A 19,940-nucleotide genomic window follows, 5' to 3' on the forward strand; every position below is an offset into this window, starting at 1 on the left:
ACGATCTTGTGGACACTCTTCTACTGGACAGTTGGTATTATGGGCTGTAAAGATCAAGTAAAGTCAGTGGTGGTCAATTGGAGGTGACGTTCAAGTAGAGGTGTCGTCAATTAGAGGTTTTACGGTATGTGTAAAAGTTATAAAAAAGTTATAGAGTTATATAACAGTTATAAAAATAACTGTTCACCAGAGAGTTCTGTGTGTCATCAATTTAAACCCAGGGACTGCAAGTTCAGTCCTTCGTATAGCGAAAAGTTTGCTTCGATCAAGCAGAGTCTGACCTATAACTCAGTTTGACCTTTGTTTGACCTTCATTTGATTGATCAGATGTTAGTCCATGGTACTTGTTAAACACAGATCCTACTAAGTAGCTCTAGGATCAATTTTTACAACAGCAAGTTTTTTTGACGTCACGCGTGAATAAAATTTTACCATAATCAAAGCAAAATACCTCACTAGTATACAGCTGAGCATTGATAAAAGATGCCAAGTGTTACAAGAGGTTTGTCAGATGACAGAGGCTGCTTGGCAGCTTTCTTATTAACCTTTTCCGCTTTAGAGCTATAAATGATGTGGTATAGATGAAGCTAGCTCACAAAAATCTCAGAACCAGAGCAAACTGCTTTACAAGTACGATGCATTAGTATGCTGTAATGATTTGAACCTTTTATCTTGGCGATCTTTTAGGTCGATACGAGAAACCCAATTTAATCTGATTAATGCTGAAGCGTGCATTCCAGGAACAAAATTAGCCCTATTTCTTTCATCCCACAGCCATTCACTGTAATATGTCTGGTAGTTTATAGATCATGCAGCCATAATGCTATATGGCATCATTTCATCATCAGGCTTATCAAATAGTTCAAAAGATAAAAATGAATTTGTTTATCAAACGGTAAGAAGCATAAACGCTGTTTATTCCATTTGTTTAGCCTGTGAATCATTCAGCTCAAATCGGGATGTAGCGGCTAATTAGCCTTCCTAATCAGAAGATAACAGGATTATCTATTCTTAAACCTTTTGAATCACTGAGTAGCATCCGACAGCCTCTGTTCTGTTTGCCCTTGATATTACTGTGGTAGGTGGTCCCTTGCTTGCTTTAGACTAAATACTGTTCCTTAATCTTTACCTGACTAACAATTAGCACGGGATGTCGGTTTTGCATCAGGATTAGTTATGGCATTTACATTGAAGGATAATAATACACACTAACATTAGCATGGTATTATTTTATTGCGTTTGTGTCAATATTATTTTTATTAGAATTTGCATATAGTCGGATGTCGATAATTTCAGGTGCTCTACCAGATGTTCATAGAATACTCAAAGCAAGACGAAATCCAAGCTATTGACATCTTTGCTGGCATTCTACAATTTCTCATAGTTGGCATCGGTGGAGTGCTCATCGGGATCTTGTTTGGCATGCTCTGCGCGCTGATAACAAAATACACATCACACGTTCGAGTGATAGAACCAATATTTGTATTTCTGCTTGCCTACCTTGGCTACTTGACCGCCGAAATGTTTCACTTATCCGGGATCATGGCGTAAGTTCTCATTTTCACCGTGACCCGGCCATTTTCTTTTGAAATTCATAAGAAATGTCTAAATATTCCCGCTTAATTTGGGATTTATCGATAACATCTGATGCCATTGTTTAAGAGCTTGTCAATATTTAGTTACAAGCTGGCTAAATATTGGCTGTTGAGCTCGCCGTCATGAGAGCAGCTCTGTAGAATAAACCTTTGCAGTTATTAAGAGCAGTATAATACCTTGTGAATGTTCACTCAGTATGACATCATCTGCAGTAGTATACATGTGCAGTTAGTTAACTCTCAGCCCCAGCTGTACGCGTGCCATGAATATAGTTCATTAAGAGCTGCCACTTGCTCTGTTTCAATATATGCTGTTAATTGTGCTGCTCTTAGTTTTTAGCTCCTAGCTTTTGCAAGTGCAGAATGTAAATGCTAGAAGTTAATTATCAGTCTGAAAAACTTTTCATTATTTATATAGTAACTATCACCTTCAGTTTTATTATTTCTGTTGAGGTCGGTGTTTTAGGTTGACCTTCTGTGGAATAACTATGAAGCAATACGTTGTGTTTAATATTTCTGAAAAGTCTCAAACGACCATCAAGTACTTCCTGAAAATGTTAAGCAGTATGACAGAAACGGTCATATTTATGATGCTTGGAACATCTGCAGTTAAGGACAACCATGTATGGGACTATGGCTTCATAGTCATCACAATCGCTGCCTGTCTTCTCTACCGAGCAATTGGTAATTCTCATTTCTTTCACTCTAACCGGATATGATTATTAGGAACATGTCCAGAGTGGTTTGGGAAATACTATGTTTTCATGACGCGCATGATTTGCCAATTTGAGCCAATCCGCAAGTTAACTGCATCATGGAAATGGCATAAATCCATAAGCTAAGCGAATTTTGTTATTCACAAAACTTTATCGAATCCATCATGCTTGTGAATAATGGAAACAGCACTTGCGACTGATACGCATTCAAATACCGCGCCAGCTATTCAATTTTAAATATTTTCATTACTTCCATGTGCATCGTTAACTGCGTCACTAATTACCAACTTATAGCGTATTCCTTACCTTTTTTCAACAAGGCGCCGGAGTCAATCCGCATCATGTGAATGTCCATGGAAACACATGAATCCATAGAATCCACATGGTGCGCGTCGTGGAAACAGCGATTCTGTACCATCTGCAGTCATTAACTACTTCCTGTAGGATATCTTTAATCAGAGTGTGTATTCATTACGTTTTGGCTTACGCTACCATTTAAAAAGCAATATTATTTTATTATCGAATAAAAAACTGTCTGAGTCACAAGCTTGGTTATTTATCATGCCGCTGACTTGTGCTGTCTTTAGACCAATCAAATATCATGATTGATGTTTGTATAACTCCAGTTTCTACTTACTGTTTGCTATTTGCATTATTATAGCTCGGAGCGTTTGATACTGACAAAGGATAGGAACTGTATTTAGTTTGCTCGTGTTGCAGGTACAGTTGTACTAACCTTCTTTGCCAACACACAGAGGGTGTCCAAGTTGAAACTGGTCGATCAGTTTGTTATGGCCTATGGCGGATTAAGAGGAGCGATAGCCTTTGCTCTCGCAATTCTTATAAGCGAAGAATATTTTCCTAATAAAGATCTATTTGTGACCGCTACAATACTTGTAGTGATGTTCACAGTGTTTGTACAGGTGAGGAGTGATGTTCTGTGTTTGTTTAGGTGGGGTGACCCCTTAGCTTATGTATGTATACAGGTAATAGTTAAATTGCATCAATGATTTAACTGTCTTATTGCAATGGGCTAAGAAAAGTGTTTACCTCAGCAGCCATGACTATTCTGATGCGGATATTTTTTAAGCAAAAAACTTTAAGAACATATTAATTGCGCCTGTTCTTAACTGTTGTGTTGCATAGTAACATACTTGTGAATAGATAATCGGGCTAGGTCATTTTCGTAGACGACAAATAATTTAATTACTATATGGTAAAATACGTATTCGCTCACTTGAAAACCTTTTTAAGGTGTTTTCCAATACTGAAAAGATTCACCGCAGATGTGAAAATCAATTCTAGAACTCTTGAAGATAATCAAATGTAGAGCGGTAAGGGAAGGGAAGTCTGACATTCATTTCTAAGGTTCGCTGACATGTTGCTTTCTTACAATGACCTGGCATCAGCTCTATTCGACCCCATACAATGTTGACTGCTTCTTTAGATCTACTAGCTGTGCTACCGGTATTGCCCGGGTATTAAAAATCAGCTTATAGCCTATGAAAGGTAATGACAGTTGCCTGCCACTTGCTATCCTTCGTTTTTTCGTGACGTCATTCTATCGTTGTCAGGCATCTTTGTCGACAACTTTTATCGTTAAAAACATGAAGCTTCTGCAATTAATTTTTAAAAATGATGCTTTTTTGCAATTGTTTTATTATAGTATCAAAACAACATCAAAAAATACTATTAAATAAGATAATGACGATCGTTTTCTACAAATATGGCGACTTTTTGTGAACGAGCGCGTGTGCAAACGGCTTGATGACGTAAAAAAACTATGGATTAGCCTAGCACATTGCCAATGGATAACTTGAGTAAGCTTATTAATGAGTGCTACCACTTCTCATGATGTTACGCCACCGCTTAGCGTCGTGATGAGAGCGGTAGCGTATTTGCTTCCATATAGCGACATATATCGTCTAGTGCATCCCATCAAGCTCGTGCGGCCGATATGGTAGGCCTTGGACCGGCGAAGCGGAGGGCCTGAGATCAAATCTTCCGCCATAAGGATTCTTTATTCTAAGATATTAATTAATAGCTATAGCTGGACAACCACAACGACAGACATACTTTGAGATGTATATATATATATGTAGAAAAATATTCAGAACCGCGAATGATACGGTGATGGAGTCTAAAGACTTTCTAACATTTTAAAAACTCAACTGACTGTTTTCAAGTAAATTAGGTACTGTACTTACTGTTTTCAAGTAAAGTAGGTACTGTACTTTGAAATTTTATTTAACAATAGTATTAGAAGGCTGAAAAAACTTACCTTTGAAGTATTGATGCCAAGCTGCTCAAGAAGTATTGACCTAAAGCTCTTTTGATTGACTGATGTTTTTGATTGTTCTAAAATAATTGTCTCGGGCTGTCATTTGGCTGGGTCTTTATACAACTAGTCGTCAAATAGAATTTATTATATGACTAGTTTTGAAGAGTAAGTCTCATCTCTTCTTAAACTATTGGAATTTTTCTGTTGCTGCAGGGCATCACGATAAAACCTCTTGTCAATGCTCTCAAAGTGAAAAAGAAGCAGAAAGGTGCCACTTCTATGAGTGAGCAAATTCATGGCAGGGTAGGTTTAATCAAAGTAATAGGTCTTAACCCAAAAAAAGAGGTAACCTGACCTTGAGTCGGGGTCATAGCAAACACGAGGTAGTGAAGGGTGCGTGTATGTACTATGCTTCTTTTTTGACTGAGATTAGTTGATTGTGGCCTCGACATGCGTACAATATACTAAATCAGTGGCTTACCCGCTGATATCCCTTGTTATTCCGGTGAATATGAAAACAGGTAGATGCGTGCTAGCAACTAAACTTCACTGAAACTTTTCAATTGTGTCTGTCTATTGAAAGAGGAACATTACATACTCATGCTCTTTATTCAATGTTACATGCACTGATGAAAGCTTCTTACAGTTTAGCGTCTAATTTGAATGGTTTTTAGTGTTTTGGCATTGTTCTTCTGTAGATTCAATTCATTTATTATATTAGTAATACCTCTGATGTCACTAATGTTTTATGGCCTGGTGTACGGCGTGTATCAAATACAGTGAGGGCCAAAATAGTTGGGACGCCTATAATTGAAATAACTAGAAATTCATGTTCATATTGAAATAAACTGGCTGTTAGAGCAGTTAGATGACTAAAACTATATATTTTCTAATTCTTCACACTGTCAGGAGTATGATGAAACCAGTTATATTAATAATATAATAAGCTAGTTTTTATTATGAATTTTTTTACTGGGCATCATCTTCAACTGCAATATCTAGCAAGATTTCGATTATGGTCAATCTTTGGCATGTTGTCTGCTAGATATCATATTAAAATAACTTTAAACAGCTCTTTGTAAAATTTGGTGGCCCTGAAAAGGGCCGTTGGGGTTTTCAAATTGGGGCTAGTTTAGGGTAGACTTTTTCAAATGGGGTTAGTCAGTTATAATATAGTATTTTATTTACCTTATTCATTTATAACATTTATATATTAGTTTACTACATTGGGATGAGAATTTAATGTTATTAAATAAAAATATAACATTGAGTCAAAATTAGAATTTAGAATCAGGTGACCCAACTATTTTGGCCATCATTGTATGTGTTAGTCTGGCTTCCTCAGCAGGTGTTGGTTACATTAGTTAGTATATAGCCTTGCTTAGGTTTTAATAAAGTTTTCATCTTGGATAATGTATATATTTATCAGCTGCATAAGATTTCAATACCGTTTTCCTTGTCATTAAAGCAGACCCTGGCAAATAGCAACAAACATACCGTATATATTTAGTATTAGCAGTGAATGTAGCCGAGTGTGGTTAAACACTGTCGTATATTTGTTGGACAAGTACCAAATGCTGAAGGAATATGTCAATATTTTTAGTTGTTGGATCACATGATGGCTGCCATAGAGGATATAACTGGCTATCATGGAAACCACACACTTCGAGACAAGTTAGTTGTTAATTTTTAATACCATCAAGAGCTCTCAGGCTAGTTACGCTATACAATCTTATCTTGAGCGTTTAGTAGCATTAGTGGTTCTTATTGCATTATTTCAAAGACTATGTAGTTATAGAGAAATTGTTCTCTTTACTCTATTGTTATAGTAGGTTCTATTGTTAATTGTCTTAGTCTAGACCAGGGGCAAACATATTTTGTCACAGCAAAAATATAATATGATTCGCTGGCTGGTCAATGTACAATTAAGTTTATTTTACTGCATGGAATGCAAAAGTTTAACCCTGTTAAGCCCAGAGGTATAAGTATTGATTCTAAAATTATTTCATTGGTTTATATGAGCTGAAAGGAAGATTTTGACCTAATTACCAAAAAAAATTTTCATAATAGGTAATATACATTGTTTTTTATAAATGTTGCATATACGCAACATTGGGCTATAAGTGAATGAAAACAACAGCTATTTTCAATGTTAACAAGCATAATGTATTGTTGAAAGCCACAAAGGAAATGCCAACAGAACATGTATAATTACAATAATAATGATAATAAAAATAGTATGACATGATGGTTAGAAAATTATTTTATGATATCAAAAGGTCTGATAATTTCCACTACTACTTTTTGTGGAAGTTTGTGAAGCAGTTTCTATCCTCCGTAAAACATAATCGAACTTCACATTTTGTACATACAGTTGTAGTATAACTGTTCTTTAGCTTGCAATGCCTACATCTACCCCTGCTCTCACATTTTCCGGGCCAGTGGCCTATGTTGTCAAATCTAACATCCTCATTGACAACTACCACCTTAGAAATTTTCTTAGCTGCCGCTGAATCATCTAAGGATGGCTGACCTCTCTTCACTGTATTGACATTTATCAAAGCATCAGCTACACCAGCCTACAACGTGTACCATTACAATTTACCCCAAATAAGAGTTGCATTTTTTGTTATATGCAAAATTCAGAAGTCACTGTCAGCATATAGGTACATCTACAGCACATCTAAATTGTTTTATTATACAATGCGGTATAGGTGTATTATATCATATACATAAATATATGTACATTTATGTAGGATATTATCTGGTATTATAACAAGTATGAACTGATTACATTTATGTTTACCTGAAATTTCCTTGTGCTAAGCATTTCTTTCTTGGGTAGTCCTAGCAGCCGATGTTCTCTCCTATATATGTTCCAGGCATTTACCATGGCGAATGTTACAATATGCCAAAACAAATACATATACCATCTTCTTGACCTTAGCTTGAATCCATAAGCTGCAGTAAAAGAATCTAGGAGATCAACGCCGCCCATGCTTTGGTTGTAGCTTGCTACTATAGCTGGCATTGCAAAGTACTCATAGTTCTTTTTACTCTTTACCCATCTCCTGACTTGCTGTGTTGGCTCAACACCTGTGAAAGAAGAAAGCAGGCTGACTGCCCTATTATCATACCATCGCACTGCAATGATGTTATGGTTTTGATCTACTCGATAATCGATGGTACCACGCCCTTTTTTCTTTAGCTCTTTTTCTTGCAGTAGCGCACATTGGCCCATTCTATTTTTTCTTACTGTCCCTGTGTATCTCATCCTTCTTTCATTTAGAGCAGTTATCAATCCCATACTAGTAAAAAAGTTATCAGCAAATATTTTGTAATTAGAATTATATTTCAATGATTCCGTGAGTTTTAGAACAACATCAGCTCCTTGGCCTAATGCACTTCTTTGACCTGTTCCACCTTGGTAGGCGTCAAAGTCATATAAAATGCCAGCTGGGTCAGCCCTTCCCCAAATTTTAAACCCCCACGGATGTGGCTTTCCTTTTATGTACTGCTGTATGGGGTTTGTCTTTCCTCTAAACTCGCTCATCATTTCATCAATGCTGATGTTTTCTTCTGGTGTAAGTTTGAGGCAGTTTTCTCTAAACGATTCTAGCCAAGGTCGCACTTTCCAAAGTTTATCCTTCTGCTTGTTTTCGTCACTGACTGTAAGATTGTTGACCACATGCAGCTTGGTGAGCAAGTCACGAAATCTATTTCTGCCTATAGCGGTGCTGACAGGAGGGTAGCTGGTTTCAATCTCCCAGTATTGTCTGACTGATGACATTCTAACTAAACCCATGTGAAAATACACCCCAAAAATCTTTTCAATTTCCTTGTGGTCAGTTTGAACGGAAGTTCCAGTTTTCTGAACACTATAAATGTTGGTCTGCTGTACAATATTGTCAATCATTTCTGTAGAAATGAACCGCCTAAAATATTCCAATGGGGTGTGAGTCGCTCCATCTACTGGTGGTTCAGGTTTTGGACCAGTGAAATCCAATGCAGATGGTGTGAAATTAGCCTTGAGCCACCGATATTCTCTCCTCTGCCCCCGAACTGCATTCCCATTTGTTGGTTCCTCTTCTTCTTCATCTTCTGATTCATTATCAGACTCCTTGCAAAAAAATGTCAACGTCAGCTTCCATGTATCAGTAAAATTTTGTTACCCGAGTATCATAGGCTATTGCAAATGTCTATAAATGTATTTACATGGGCATATGCTTATTATGGATGTATACACTATATTATACTGTAGTATATGTACATAAATTAGTATGTACGCTGTATAAGGACAGTTGCAGATATGTGGATATATGTGGAGGCCGATATAACTTATATTGTACATGTATGTACATTAGTGAATATATGAATAATTTGTTATAAAATGCATATACCTGTTGTAGTTGCAAGTTAGTTTTTTGTTGGGTAGCATCAAAATCATCATCGTCATCACTTTCTAGTCCTTCATAGTCACTGCTATTTCCATCTATCTCATCTAATACATTGTCCACAGTCATCCTGCGATGTTGAGCCATAATTTTATAGTATACCTACATAACAAAATAAAGAGATACAGGTATTATAAATAGTTATACTAATAAGATATTATTGTATAACTATATATTTCTAAAGCCAGACCATACTTTCTTATAAATGTTCAATGTGATTTTATTTATGTTATAATTATTATTCGAAACTTTATTACAAATTTCCCTTTATGAAAATGCAAATTGTAATATTATTATTATATATGAAATCTCAATGTCTGTATCATGATATACCTAATATTTTATACATGATTGAAAAATGTAGCTTCCTCATTGTTACAAAGCATCTGATATTTATCACTATGACCATATTCTTTGTTGTGCACAAGTCCCAATGTTGCGCTGGCGCAACACATAGTTTGACACACACAAAAAAAGATGTTATAGACTAAATTTATGCAACATAAATAGTTTATACAGTTAAACTACCTCTGCACTTGAGTCTAATGTAAAAAAATTCTAAAGTTCTTACCTGAGAAGAAGCAAGGACAGCTAAGCTAAAATGGCAACTTTTCCCTCTTTTTGATATAGTCACATGGGCAACTTTGAAACACCCTCCTAGGTCACATGATTGATGTAACCAACAAAAATCCTTGGAATCCTTGTAGAAAACATGCATTAGAATAAGAAAAATCCAGTTTTAATGCCACAGCAATATTAACTTGGTACTAAATTGCCTACAAAGTTTGTGTTGCGTATACGCAACACAGGGCCTAACAGGGTTAAATGTTATTTTGGAGCAAGTTGTTTAGCCCTAGCTGCCACTAGTATGTAGTTAGACAAAGGTATTGAAATTTAGTCTAACCTTTGTGTTATAAAATTGGTATTAAAAGGCTATTGACTGCGCAGGTGGGAGTACTACGATGACAAGTATCTCAAGAAGGTATTACTCAGAGAAAAACCTGTCACGAAAGAACACAGCATCATGCGCACTCACTCAAAGCTTTCTCTTAAGGATGCCATGCATACAATGCACTCTGGTTTCAGTTCAAACAATTTGCAGACAAGCAATGGCCAGTCACTTCTACGGCTTATTTCCAACTGGTCGGTCAGCTCTTTCCAAGACCAGTAAGTTGTAAGCTCGGAGTTGGTGTCTTGCTGATAATATTGTTGGTTGGAATTGCTGCAGGACCAGTGTAACAGTTGTATTTCAGTAAACTAGGTTAGCAAGGAGATGTTCGCTATTGCATTTGCAACAAAGGTCTCTTTTTCACAAAAAATACCTGGCAGTTAGTTAGATAACACGAACCTTGATAATACCGTAAAACCTCTATTTGAGCGCCACTGTCATGCCACTATATTTCTCAACCCTTTCTTTATAGTGGTGTTCTATTAAAGGTGACATCCTAATAGAGGGCGACGTTTTTTCTCGACTAGTTGGTCAGAATTTTGGGAAAATAAATTTAACTCTTTTAATGGCGAAGCGATGCTAATGTTGCCTATATTTTGCGCTCTCCTCCGGGTGGAGCGACATTAATTCTGTCGACCACGGCATTTCGCATACTGATTTTTCATATACGTCGAAGTATTAGACCGAGTTAAACCAGGAACTACTTTGCGTAAAACATAGGTGGATACAGTAATTCCTTATTGTGGTGGTGTTGCTTTTAAAAGTTTTAAGAAAAACTCAACAAGCTTTGGGCATTAAAACCGGACTTTGATACACCGTAACAATGGCTGCTATTACGTCGTACGGTGTTCCTGAAGAGTATTCTCATCATTTATTAAACATTTTATAGTCTTTGTCAGATTGTAAACTACATTATGGACAAATCTGAAGACAATGGATCGGATTTAGACCTTAGGGACTTTGTATCGGAGTGTAGTTCTGATGATTGTGACGATCAATCTTCGCAGGCACGCCATCACTAAAACCTTGGTAACCACTGCAGCACAGCAGCAACAAAGTAATTAATCGTTATTGATGTAATCGAGTCATTACTAGTACCATTTTTTGGACAATTTTCTACTGATCACTTTTTATTATGGGTTTGTGAAGATCAAGCATAATAAATGTCAGAGTGCAAGTCTGATAGAGGTGGCATTCAAATAAAGGATGACGCTGTATTTCCCAACTCTTTTCCTATATTGGTGTTCTATTAGAGGTGGCGTTCAAATTAAGATGGCACTCAAATAGAGGTTTTACGGTATATTAGAAAAATCCCTTAACAATAGTTAAGTTATAGGTAAGTTCAATAAAGTGTAGTTATTAAAATGATATATTGCCACTGTATCAATATTTTTTTTCTGCCAATGCTTCAGTACCGTGCTTTTAGCAACAAAACTTGTGGTTTACATAACGTAGACACCCTGTAATCGTAGCTATTAGTGAATAAGAAGAATGCCTCACAGTAAATGCCTCACAGTAAATGCCAGGTACACGGCTGAATTTGGTGTTGTTTGTTGTAAGCTAAAAATAATTTCAAGACAGTTATTCCTCTTCTCCATTCCAAAATTTACTTTGTATGTACAAACTGTCGCATTCTGCAGAAATATTCCTATAAAGATATTATGTGGTGAATTTAATTTATTCCCCTGTCCAAAACCTATGGTAAAACAAATTCATTAAATAAAACTACAAGAAAGACTAAATTACATGTAACAAACCAAATTAAAAATAGAAAAGTTTTATTACTTTACCTCGGAGACATGTGTAAGAAAGTGTAGGCTTGGCAAGGCTGAGTTAATGAGGCAGAGGTGGTGATCGATACGCATGACTTAGCATACTCTAGACTGTGTGAAGGGTAGACTAGACTAGCTTATAAATTACTTACTGTTTTACACATCTTTGTTTTAATTTTTGCCAGCCTTGATACTGGGCCCATTCCTGTGACGCTGCCAATGTCATATATTGGACATATGTCTATGTCATAGCCTAATATTTGCTGGAATTTCATGTAAAATTGGCATGCTCAGGCAATCGTATATAGACAATTTCTTGTATTCACATCTGCTTGAAGTATATTTTTTAAGCTCACTAGGAAGCTGAGCGTCTTTCTCTAGATGAAGTATGAGCTAACTCATAAAGGCCTACTTAGGTTTGTTACTGTGGAGTCACCGTATCAAGTTATTTTGCTAAAGTTACCTGACAAGTCACGAAGGTCAATCAATCTTGATCACAACTCCCAAAACTATTGGTTTGAAATAAAAAAATGTTTATCTTATGTTGACATACCTATTCGCTGCAGTCGTCAGCATGAACTAGTATGTTGTGATCATATAGGAGAATAATACTAACTCTCAAGTTTCATGTATATGATATAAACATATACTACCAGAGGATTTCTAAAAGTTGGTTTTCTCAGACAAAAACTATGAAAACTGATTCTTAGTTTGACATAAGCGATTGAAATATAATTTAAACTCCAAGTTCAACCCTAGTAAATGTAAATACCCATGTAAATATGTAAACCCGTGTAAATAAATGGAATTCTGTAGAAAAATGACATTTGTTGAAGGTTACATTAGAATAAAAAATCAAACACAGGGAAGCCACTACGTGTGTATATTCATAGGTCAGGGGCTTCAGTGGAATTCGTGGACACCCTCAAAGACATTGTTTCTTATTCGTTAGTGCAGACAACTCCATTTTCACATGTTGTCAAATATTCCCAAAAACCTACAACTTATTATTGAAATTAAAAAAGCAGATAACAATATTCAAATACTACTCTCTCAAAGCAAACTTGTGATGACCACTTCATGAAATACATTGAAGCCACATTTACACCAGTGTGTGAGTATTGTTGATGTTTTTGTGGCTAAACGCTCAGCAGTTGCGCATGCCTAGCGTAAATATTGCGAACGAACGGCTAGTTTGCACAGACGTTTAGCATCAGCACTGTTAAATTAATTGCTTGCAGATTAGCCACTAGGTAAGGGGGGTTGATATCGGTCCGGCTCTGCTTCTGTTAAGTTGCTACGAGGGTGAAGGCCAGTCAGTATATACCGTAGTTAATCAAGTGGCCGAGCTATGGAGTACTATGAGTCATCAAAATATGAAGAAGAGATGCTGTTAGAGTATAAGATTTTATATATACTATTTTTTAAACAACTCCTTTTTAAAAATGGTTTTATCGATGTCGTCATTCATATTGAATATAAGGAACATTAGGACTAAAATATACATACATGTATGCTACAACCGTTGAGACAAGGAGCAGAAAAAACTTGAACTGAATTTACTGGAGTCATCATTTTCGCCATGTGTGCTTTAATTGGCATAAAAGTTATGTTTAGACGCTCAAAATGAGACGCTTTCATTTCTTGCATCCGAAGTCACGACCGCTACTCGTCCTGACAATGTAAAGAGTTTCACTAGTCACACCGATGTTTTACAATGCTCATGTTCTCGTAGCGCCCAAGTCTCGAATTATAGGCTTTTTCATGTTAGCGTAAACGTAGCTGAAATCCTCTTGTAAAACCAAACTGTTAAACAACAGGATATTTGTACAATTGTGTATATGGAGGTGCTTCATATACCAAGCTATCTAACCATTTGCATACTTACAGGGATGATGAGTTTACTCCCCGTTCACGGTTAGTATAATAGCTCGCAAGACCCTGTCAGAGAATAAAGCGAATAAAGGAACTACTTTATTCTTTGACATTCTTTGTCCATTTGCTTGCAGTTGGATTGCTTGAATTAGAATGTGTGTTTTTGAACCATTGTTAATCACCAAACGGTTGTTGTCTTTCCCAATCCTCGTGAATCTGCTATTCCAGTTCTAGGACTTCTACTCGCTCCCATGACACGTATAACATCTGTATGTGAGTCGCGTAACAACCAACGGCTTGTATTAACCAACTGATCAAGACATTTAATAGTTTGTGTATCAAAATAAGGGCAGTCCTCAGTGTGATTAAAAACTTAACTAGCAGCTTGTTCACTGGAGCCAAGGCTTTCAAACTCACCAGCTTGCTACAAAAAGTATGTCGCTGTTACAGCAACTCGAGTTGTTTTTGTATTTGTTCCCATTATTCAGTGCAGTTGCACTCGCTATCCACTATACGAACTGTTTCATCAATTTATTAAGATTTTTTCTATTTTTATGCGTTTTGACGAAGTGTCTCAAAAGGATTTGAGGTACTCTGCACTTCCATATCAAGGTTATGAGTATATATTTAACATGGTCAGAGTTGCTTACTAATTTTCTAGATGTCTTTTTGGCAATAGAATTTGTGAAAGACTTGGTTTTTATGCGCTTTGTTCATATAAAAACATGTTTGGACAAAGTCCTTGCTTGAACACTCCAGCATAGTGCATGCGCTAGGTCACATTATTGTGTAGTCCTATGTTCAGATAAATTATATAATCAGATTTCTAATTGCAGCATGAGCAGCCATGCAGGAAGCGATGGGGAGCTGCAGCATAATGACACAGTCGTTGACATGCAAGCTCTTGACGCCCACTTTAGTAAAAAGATAGCCGATGACACAAAGACTCATCATATGCTTGAAGAAAACCTGATTGTTCCAAGAAGCAAGGTACACGTAGTAGTAGCACCGGCTGTATTAGTCCTTTACTGACTACCCTTGCGCTCCACAGAAATGTTCATTATAGGAAAGCGGTATGCAGAGCTGCTACAGGGTTTGCTGTGACATTTACAACTTATTGGCTTAGAATAAATATAAACTTGCATGATATAACGCTATTTTTACAACCTGAGAAGACAATTCCTCCCAACTGTCATGCTTAGCAGGTGGGAATGAAACAGCATCAACGCCACACAATACAGGAAGAGGAGGCTGATGCCTCTCACCACAGCGCCTACTTCCACCACAATGCCAAGCTACACCTCAGGCACATGATTAGTAAGCATCAGCACCATCTGCAGGAGAGGAAAAAGCAGAGGGCACAGGCAAAGATGGATAAGAATAAAGGGATACCAAAGAATGTCAGTTTTGCAAATATTATGACGGAGCCCGAAGTGCAAGGTTGGTCGAATGTTGTTGTTTGCTATAACCAATAACACTAGTTGTACAAAAAATGATGAAATCAGGCAGGAGTCATGCTTACTGTGGTCTTCACAGTGAACATTGAATGTTTTGTTGTTGGCCACACGCAGTATTATCTGTCAAAGAATTTGTTTCTATTTTAGTATTAATGCCTCTGCTAATGAAATACATAATGTAGTGTGTTTGCCCTTATTAAACAGTTGACTTGAAGTTGTCTAAATCATCGCTAGAATAAAAGTGCAATTTAAATGTTGACTTGCAACAAAATTCACATTACCGTTATTTGATATGAAAAGATTCACCATGTCTTACTCTGTTGTGTAGTAGGTGCCAAATATGTGGAAAGGTGATTACAAACTCTTAAAAGCTCAAAAATGAACAGAAAATCGCAGCCACACGAGACCGCCGTAGTTTGGATTCTCTTTCCAAAACGGCTCAAATGTGATGTAGTTGTGAAAGATGGTTTCTGTTTACACTTTCATGCAACCTTATTCGTCGAAATATTTTCACAAATATACTTCACGCATTCAATAAAACTATGTCTATTGTTCTTACACGTCTGTTTTATCGTCATCGTAATGCTGTCACTTTTAGCAGTGATATTTTATAACTTACCGTAAAAATTCGTTTAATTTTTCAGCCTTAGCTTGAAAGAGTACATATCATTGTCTGATAATCATGACGAGCCTGTTGGTCATTTGTGATAATCGAAAAGTGCTCCAGAATTTATTTGCGAAGTATTGAGTCACATGATTAGATTACGACTTGCCGATTAGACCAAACCGAAACAAAACGGTAAAGTAGCGAGCATCTATATTTAATACGGGGTCTTCGGTAAAACCCGAAGTGTTTGTCATAAACAAGTGCTACGATAAGTTTTAGATTGAGCTTTTTATTGGCCTTTCAATTCACGTGAGAACATTACGTGACAAGACAATAACCAAATTTCATGGCTACGTCATCAAAATAAAGAGATTCCAATCTACAGCGGCTTTTCGTTTTTAAGCTTTTAAGAGCTTGTAATCACATTTCCACGTATTTGGCACCTACAACACAACAGAGTAAGACATGGTGAATCTTTTGATACCAAATAACTGTAATGTGAATTTTATTGCAAGTTAACCTTTAATAACACATACATGTATACTAGATGCAAGTCAACCTTTAACACAAAAATGTGTCCATATACAATGCACTCTCAGGATACAATTTTAATCTGTTCCAGGGTTGGCATCGTATCGTGAAAAAATCGTATGGAGGGGTATAGAAACCACAGTAATTATATAATGCAAACATCCCTGGTAAAAAATCATCAAAATTTTACACAAGTATTGTATATATATTAAAAATTAGTAATAAAATAGTATGTTAATCTTAGTAACTATAGTTACCTACAGTAACTTTGTTGTATGTATTGGTTATGATCAGCATTAAAATGTAACATTGCAATGTGCTGTACCTGATGTTATTACCTCCAAGACAGACGTACATATAGGAGAAACTTTCAATTCACTTTAATTAAGTTTAGCTTACTAAACACACACTTAAAGCTAAGTTTTAGCATCCATTTTTAACTATTTTACTGAATTTCAACTTTTTATCACTAAAATTTTATCACTTATTAGTTTCTGGCTTCGTTGTCACCATAACTTTTAGCCGACCTGATTAAAACCTTTTTCAACCTAATTAGGCAAGAAAAAAATCGAACGATTCTGTTTTCGTAATGAAGTGGACTTTTGTTAGCAGATTGACAAGAGGTTGTTTGACCATTTGTTCTGTTTAAAGGGATCGCAACTCCAACTTTGCTACTGGTTTTGAAGGAAAAACATTACTGTTTTGCACTCAAGAATTGCTGAATTGAGAGAAATCTCTTTCAGGCTTTGTGAAAATGTTTTCAGCGAACAGCCTTTCGGCCTCTTTGTCATTTTGACTTACGTAATAAGCACCCTGACTGCCAAATTTGAGCTCGAGCAAAAATTTTGTTAAATTTATATGGTGAGGTGAAAAAGTCATGTTTCACTTAAGGTAAAAAATCGTATAGCAGGGTAGTCGTAATCCGAGTGTGCACTGTATTAAGCATATGTTTTCCTCTAAAGCAGACAGTATCAGCCCTTATCTGTATTAGGGTTTCTATTTTAAAAGTTTTACATGAGTTTCTTCTTACGTTAATCTAAGCAACATTTATATACCATTTATATTATATACCATCATCTATTTAATGTTTGTTAAAATAGTCATACTCTAAAATCTATCTGAAGGCATTCTAACCGTATTTTATTCCTATTAACATTATTCTAATACCGAACAAGTTGTAAAATACAATTGTTACACTCAATATTTACCAACTACAAATTTATAAAAGATTAATTGGGCATTAGTTTAGAGTATGTCTTCTTTCTCTTCGTAGTGTCTCTCTGTCTATCATTACCTACATACAGAAGGTGGCTCATTGGTAGACCTCAACTGCTCAATTATAAATTCAGTTTCCACAGTTGCTGTCTGCATGATCATTCAAGCGTTGTCTCATACAGTTTTCAGTTACTGCTCTAAAAATAGTCATTTGGGAATTAATTACTCATACTTCTTGCTGGAAGCTGATATGCAAATGACTGATGCCTTCTTTGTTGGAAACAGCTTGTTTGAAGAAAACTTCTAGAGTTATGCATATCGATGCGCTTGAAGTGTGTTTATTATTTTAGCCAACTATCAGTGCGACAATGGAGAAGACTCCGATGAAGGAGGTATTGAGTTTACTGTGAGGTCTGGAAGCAATGGAGACGTCGGGGATGGAAAAGAACATATTGCTCCTGTGGCGCTAGAGTGCCAGTTACCATGGAAACGCTCTGCGAGCTCGCAAGACGCTGGCCCTGTAACATCATTGGCCACTCATCAGTTGCCAAATGACAACAAGCCAGAATTGGCACAACTGCCTTCATGGGCGGACAACCTCGATTATAATCACATACCTGTGGTTTCACCTCGACCTGCATCAGAGATTCAAACACATAATGGCCGTCTCAATGCTTCAAACAATAATTCTAACTCGAGCATAAACTGCAGTGGGTTATCAGGAGCTATGGAGACAGCCAATCCTGTTCCAACCATTACTATAGACGGCCCCAAGAGTAGTGCTAATAACTTAGTTGTGGTTGCTGATCCGTCCACTTCTCTCAATGGTGGAGCCGTCCCACCTTCTACCAACCAGACGGCATTTTCCCTAGCTAGTGATTCACAAGAAAGTGACAGCACCGGCAGTTCAGGCTATCAACCGCCCTCATCTGAGTCAGAAGATGATGCAGAGGTAGAGATTAAACCATTTGGTAAAGTGCCCATGTCATCACGAAGCAGTGCAGCAAGGCTGGCTCGTAAGTCCACTCCTCCCATTACTACTGTGAATGAGCACAATTCCGAACTGAATGGGAATGCTGTCAAATTTACCCTGAGTGATGGTGACGACTCGGATGATGGGAGCTCAATGTCCACAAATACCTAGTACACGTATTTTTCTAGCCAATAATGCTCTCCAGCAATAGATGTTCAGCCCTTGGTCTAATCGTCAAGGTTTTTCCTGCCTGTTAAAATCTCTTTATGTACATAAATTTATAATTTTACAGCCCAAAGAATGGTACAATAGCCTTAATACCATACCAAAATGCTGTTATTTGGCTACAGTTAATAGTGATGCTATTTTTGTTGTTACTTTAGCAGTTGCTGCATTACTTTTAGCAAAACCAAAGTGTGCTTTGTTTTTACAAAGACCATTGAAGAATTGGTTTGATCCAAGAACAAGTCTTACTATATTTGAACATTTTATAATAATATATGATTCATGAATGCATAATTTTAACTGTAATCGATGCTATGTAATTATTTTTGCAATGAAAAATAAAATTTATAGACATCCTTGGGTTGGTCTCATAAAAACACCATTTTCAACAGAGCATGCGCAAGGTTGGTATTAATATAGCAGTAATGGGAAAATCTCAAGGATCAGATCTGATTCTAAGGATAATAAATACTTCCAATAATATTTATAAGAAATTTTCCTGTTTATAAAATAGACTGAAGACTACAAAACAGCAGTATAAATGTTACGAATGTAAATTACCTACAGGAACTAGTGAGCAGGCAAGGACAAGAATTCACAGTTCGGCCATAAATCAGGCCACTTGGTCCATTAACATTCTATGACGTGCCGGGCTGCAAAAAAATACGAATTTCTTTCTGCGAGCCACATTCAGTTGCACTTGTCAAACATATACAGTAGACGCTCCTATGACGTAAATTCTAGATAATATATAAATTTATGTCAAGTTTTTGCTTTGTACTATGTCAAAATTACGTATAACGTGTCCATTCGGGCGAGTTTTCAAAATCGATTTGAATGCTAATTTATCTTGCCGCACTTGCGAAAGAAAAATCGATGTGCGTATAGCATTATATCGATTACATATAACTTCACAACATTCTTGTTCGTCATAATAGATCGTCAAATGTCTTGACAAAACAAGAGAATAGGATAGCTGGGCAATTGTTCATAAATACTTAGAGGTGATCGATTGGTGCAAGTGTTTACAGTGCCGATCTACCAATCTGAATGTCACGAGTTGGATTATCGCCGAAAGCTATCTTTTAACCTAATCTTGAACCCTGGATTCAGAGAGGCGATAAACAGGTAGAACCCCTTTTTATGGTAAAAATATTTAGTTGTTTCACCTTATTGTAGACCTACAAAATATTTGTTATTAGTGTTTCTTTGCAGAATAGACTGCTGGTTACAACTCGTAAAATTACTGCAATCAGGGTCTACAAAACCAGTGAGATTGATCATAATAAG

General features: G+C 36.5%; 1 protein-coding gene across 2 annotated transcripts in view; it reads left to right on the forward strand.

Moving 5' to 3' along the window:
* The window catches only part of LOC137392830 (probable Na(+)/H(+) antiporter nhx-9), a 38,128-nt gene extending 19,521 nt beyond the window's left edge, over nucleotides 1-18,607 (forward strand). Inside the window, exons 7-16 of one of the 2 annotated variants that reach the window (XM_068079160.1) lie at nucleotides 1,297-1,547; nucleotides 2,062-2,279; nucleotides 3,032-3,234; nucleotides 4,806-4,895; nucleotides 6,196-6,266; nucleotides 9,995-10,213; nucleotides 13,658-13,684; nucleotides 14,479-14,632; nucleotides 14,848-15,082; nucleotides 17,803-18,607. In XM_068079160.1, the coding sequence (XP_067935261.1) occupies nucleotides 1,297-1,547; nucleotides 2,062-2,279; nucleotides 3,032-3,234; nucleotides 4,806-4,895; nucleotides 6,196-6,266; nucleotides 9,995-10,213; nucleotides 13,658-13,684; nucleotides 14,479-14,632; nucleotides 14,848-15,082; nucleotides 17,803-18,596 (2,262 nt within the window). In that variant the 3' untranslated portion in view covers nucleotides 18,597-18,607. The remainder of the gene's footprint in view (nucleotides 1-1,296; nucleotides 1,548-2,061; nucleotides 2,280-3,031; nucleotides 3,235-4,805; nucleotides 4,896-6,195; nucleotides 6,267-9,994; nucleotides 10,214-13,657; nucleotides 13,685-14,478; nucleotides 14,633-14,847; nucleotides 15,083-17,802) is intronic. The other variant, XM_068079162.1, reaches the window with a different exon arrangement.
* The last annotated feature ends 1,333 nt before the right edge of the window (nucleotides 18,608-19,940 follow it).

The sequence above is a fragment of the Watersipora subatra genome, chromosome 4, assembly GCF_963576615.1.
Source record: "Watersipora subatra chromosome 4, tzWatSuba1.1, whole genome shotgun sequence".
NCBI classification, from domain to species: Eukaryota; Metazoa; Bryozoa; class Gymnolaemata; order Cheilostomatida; family Watersiporidae; genus Watersipora; species Watersipora subatra.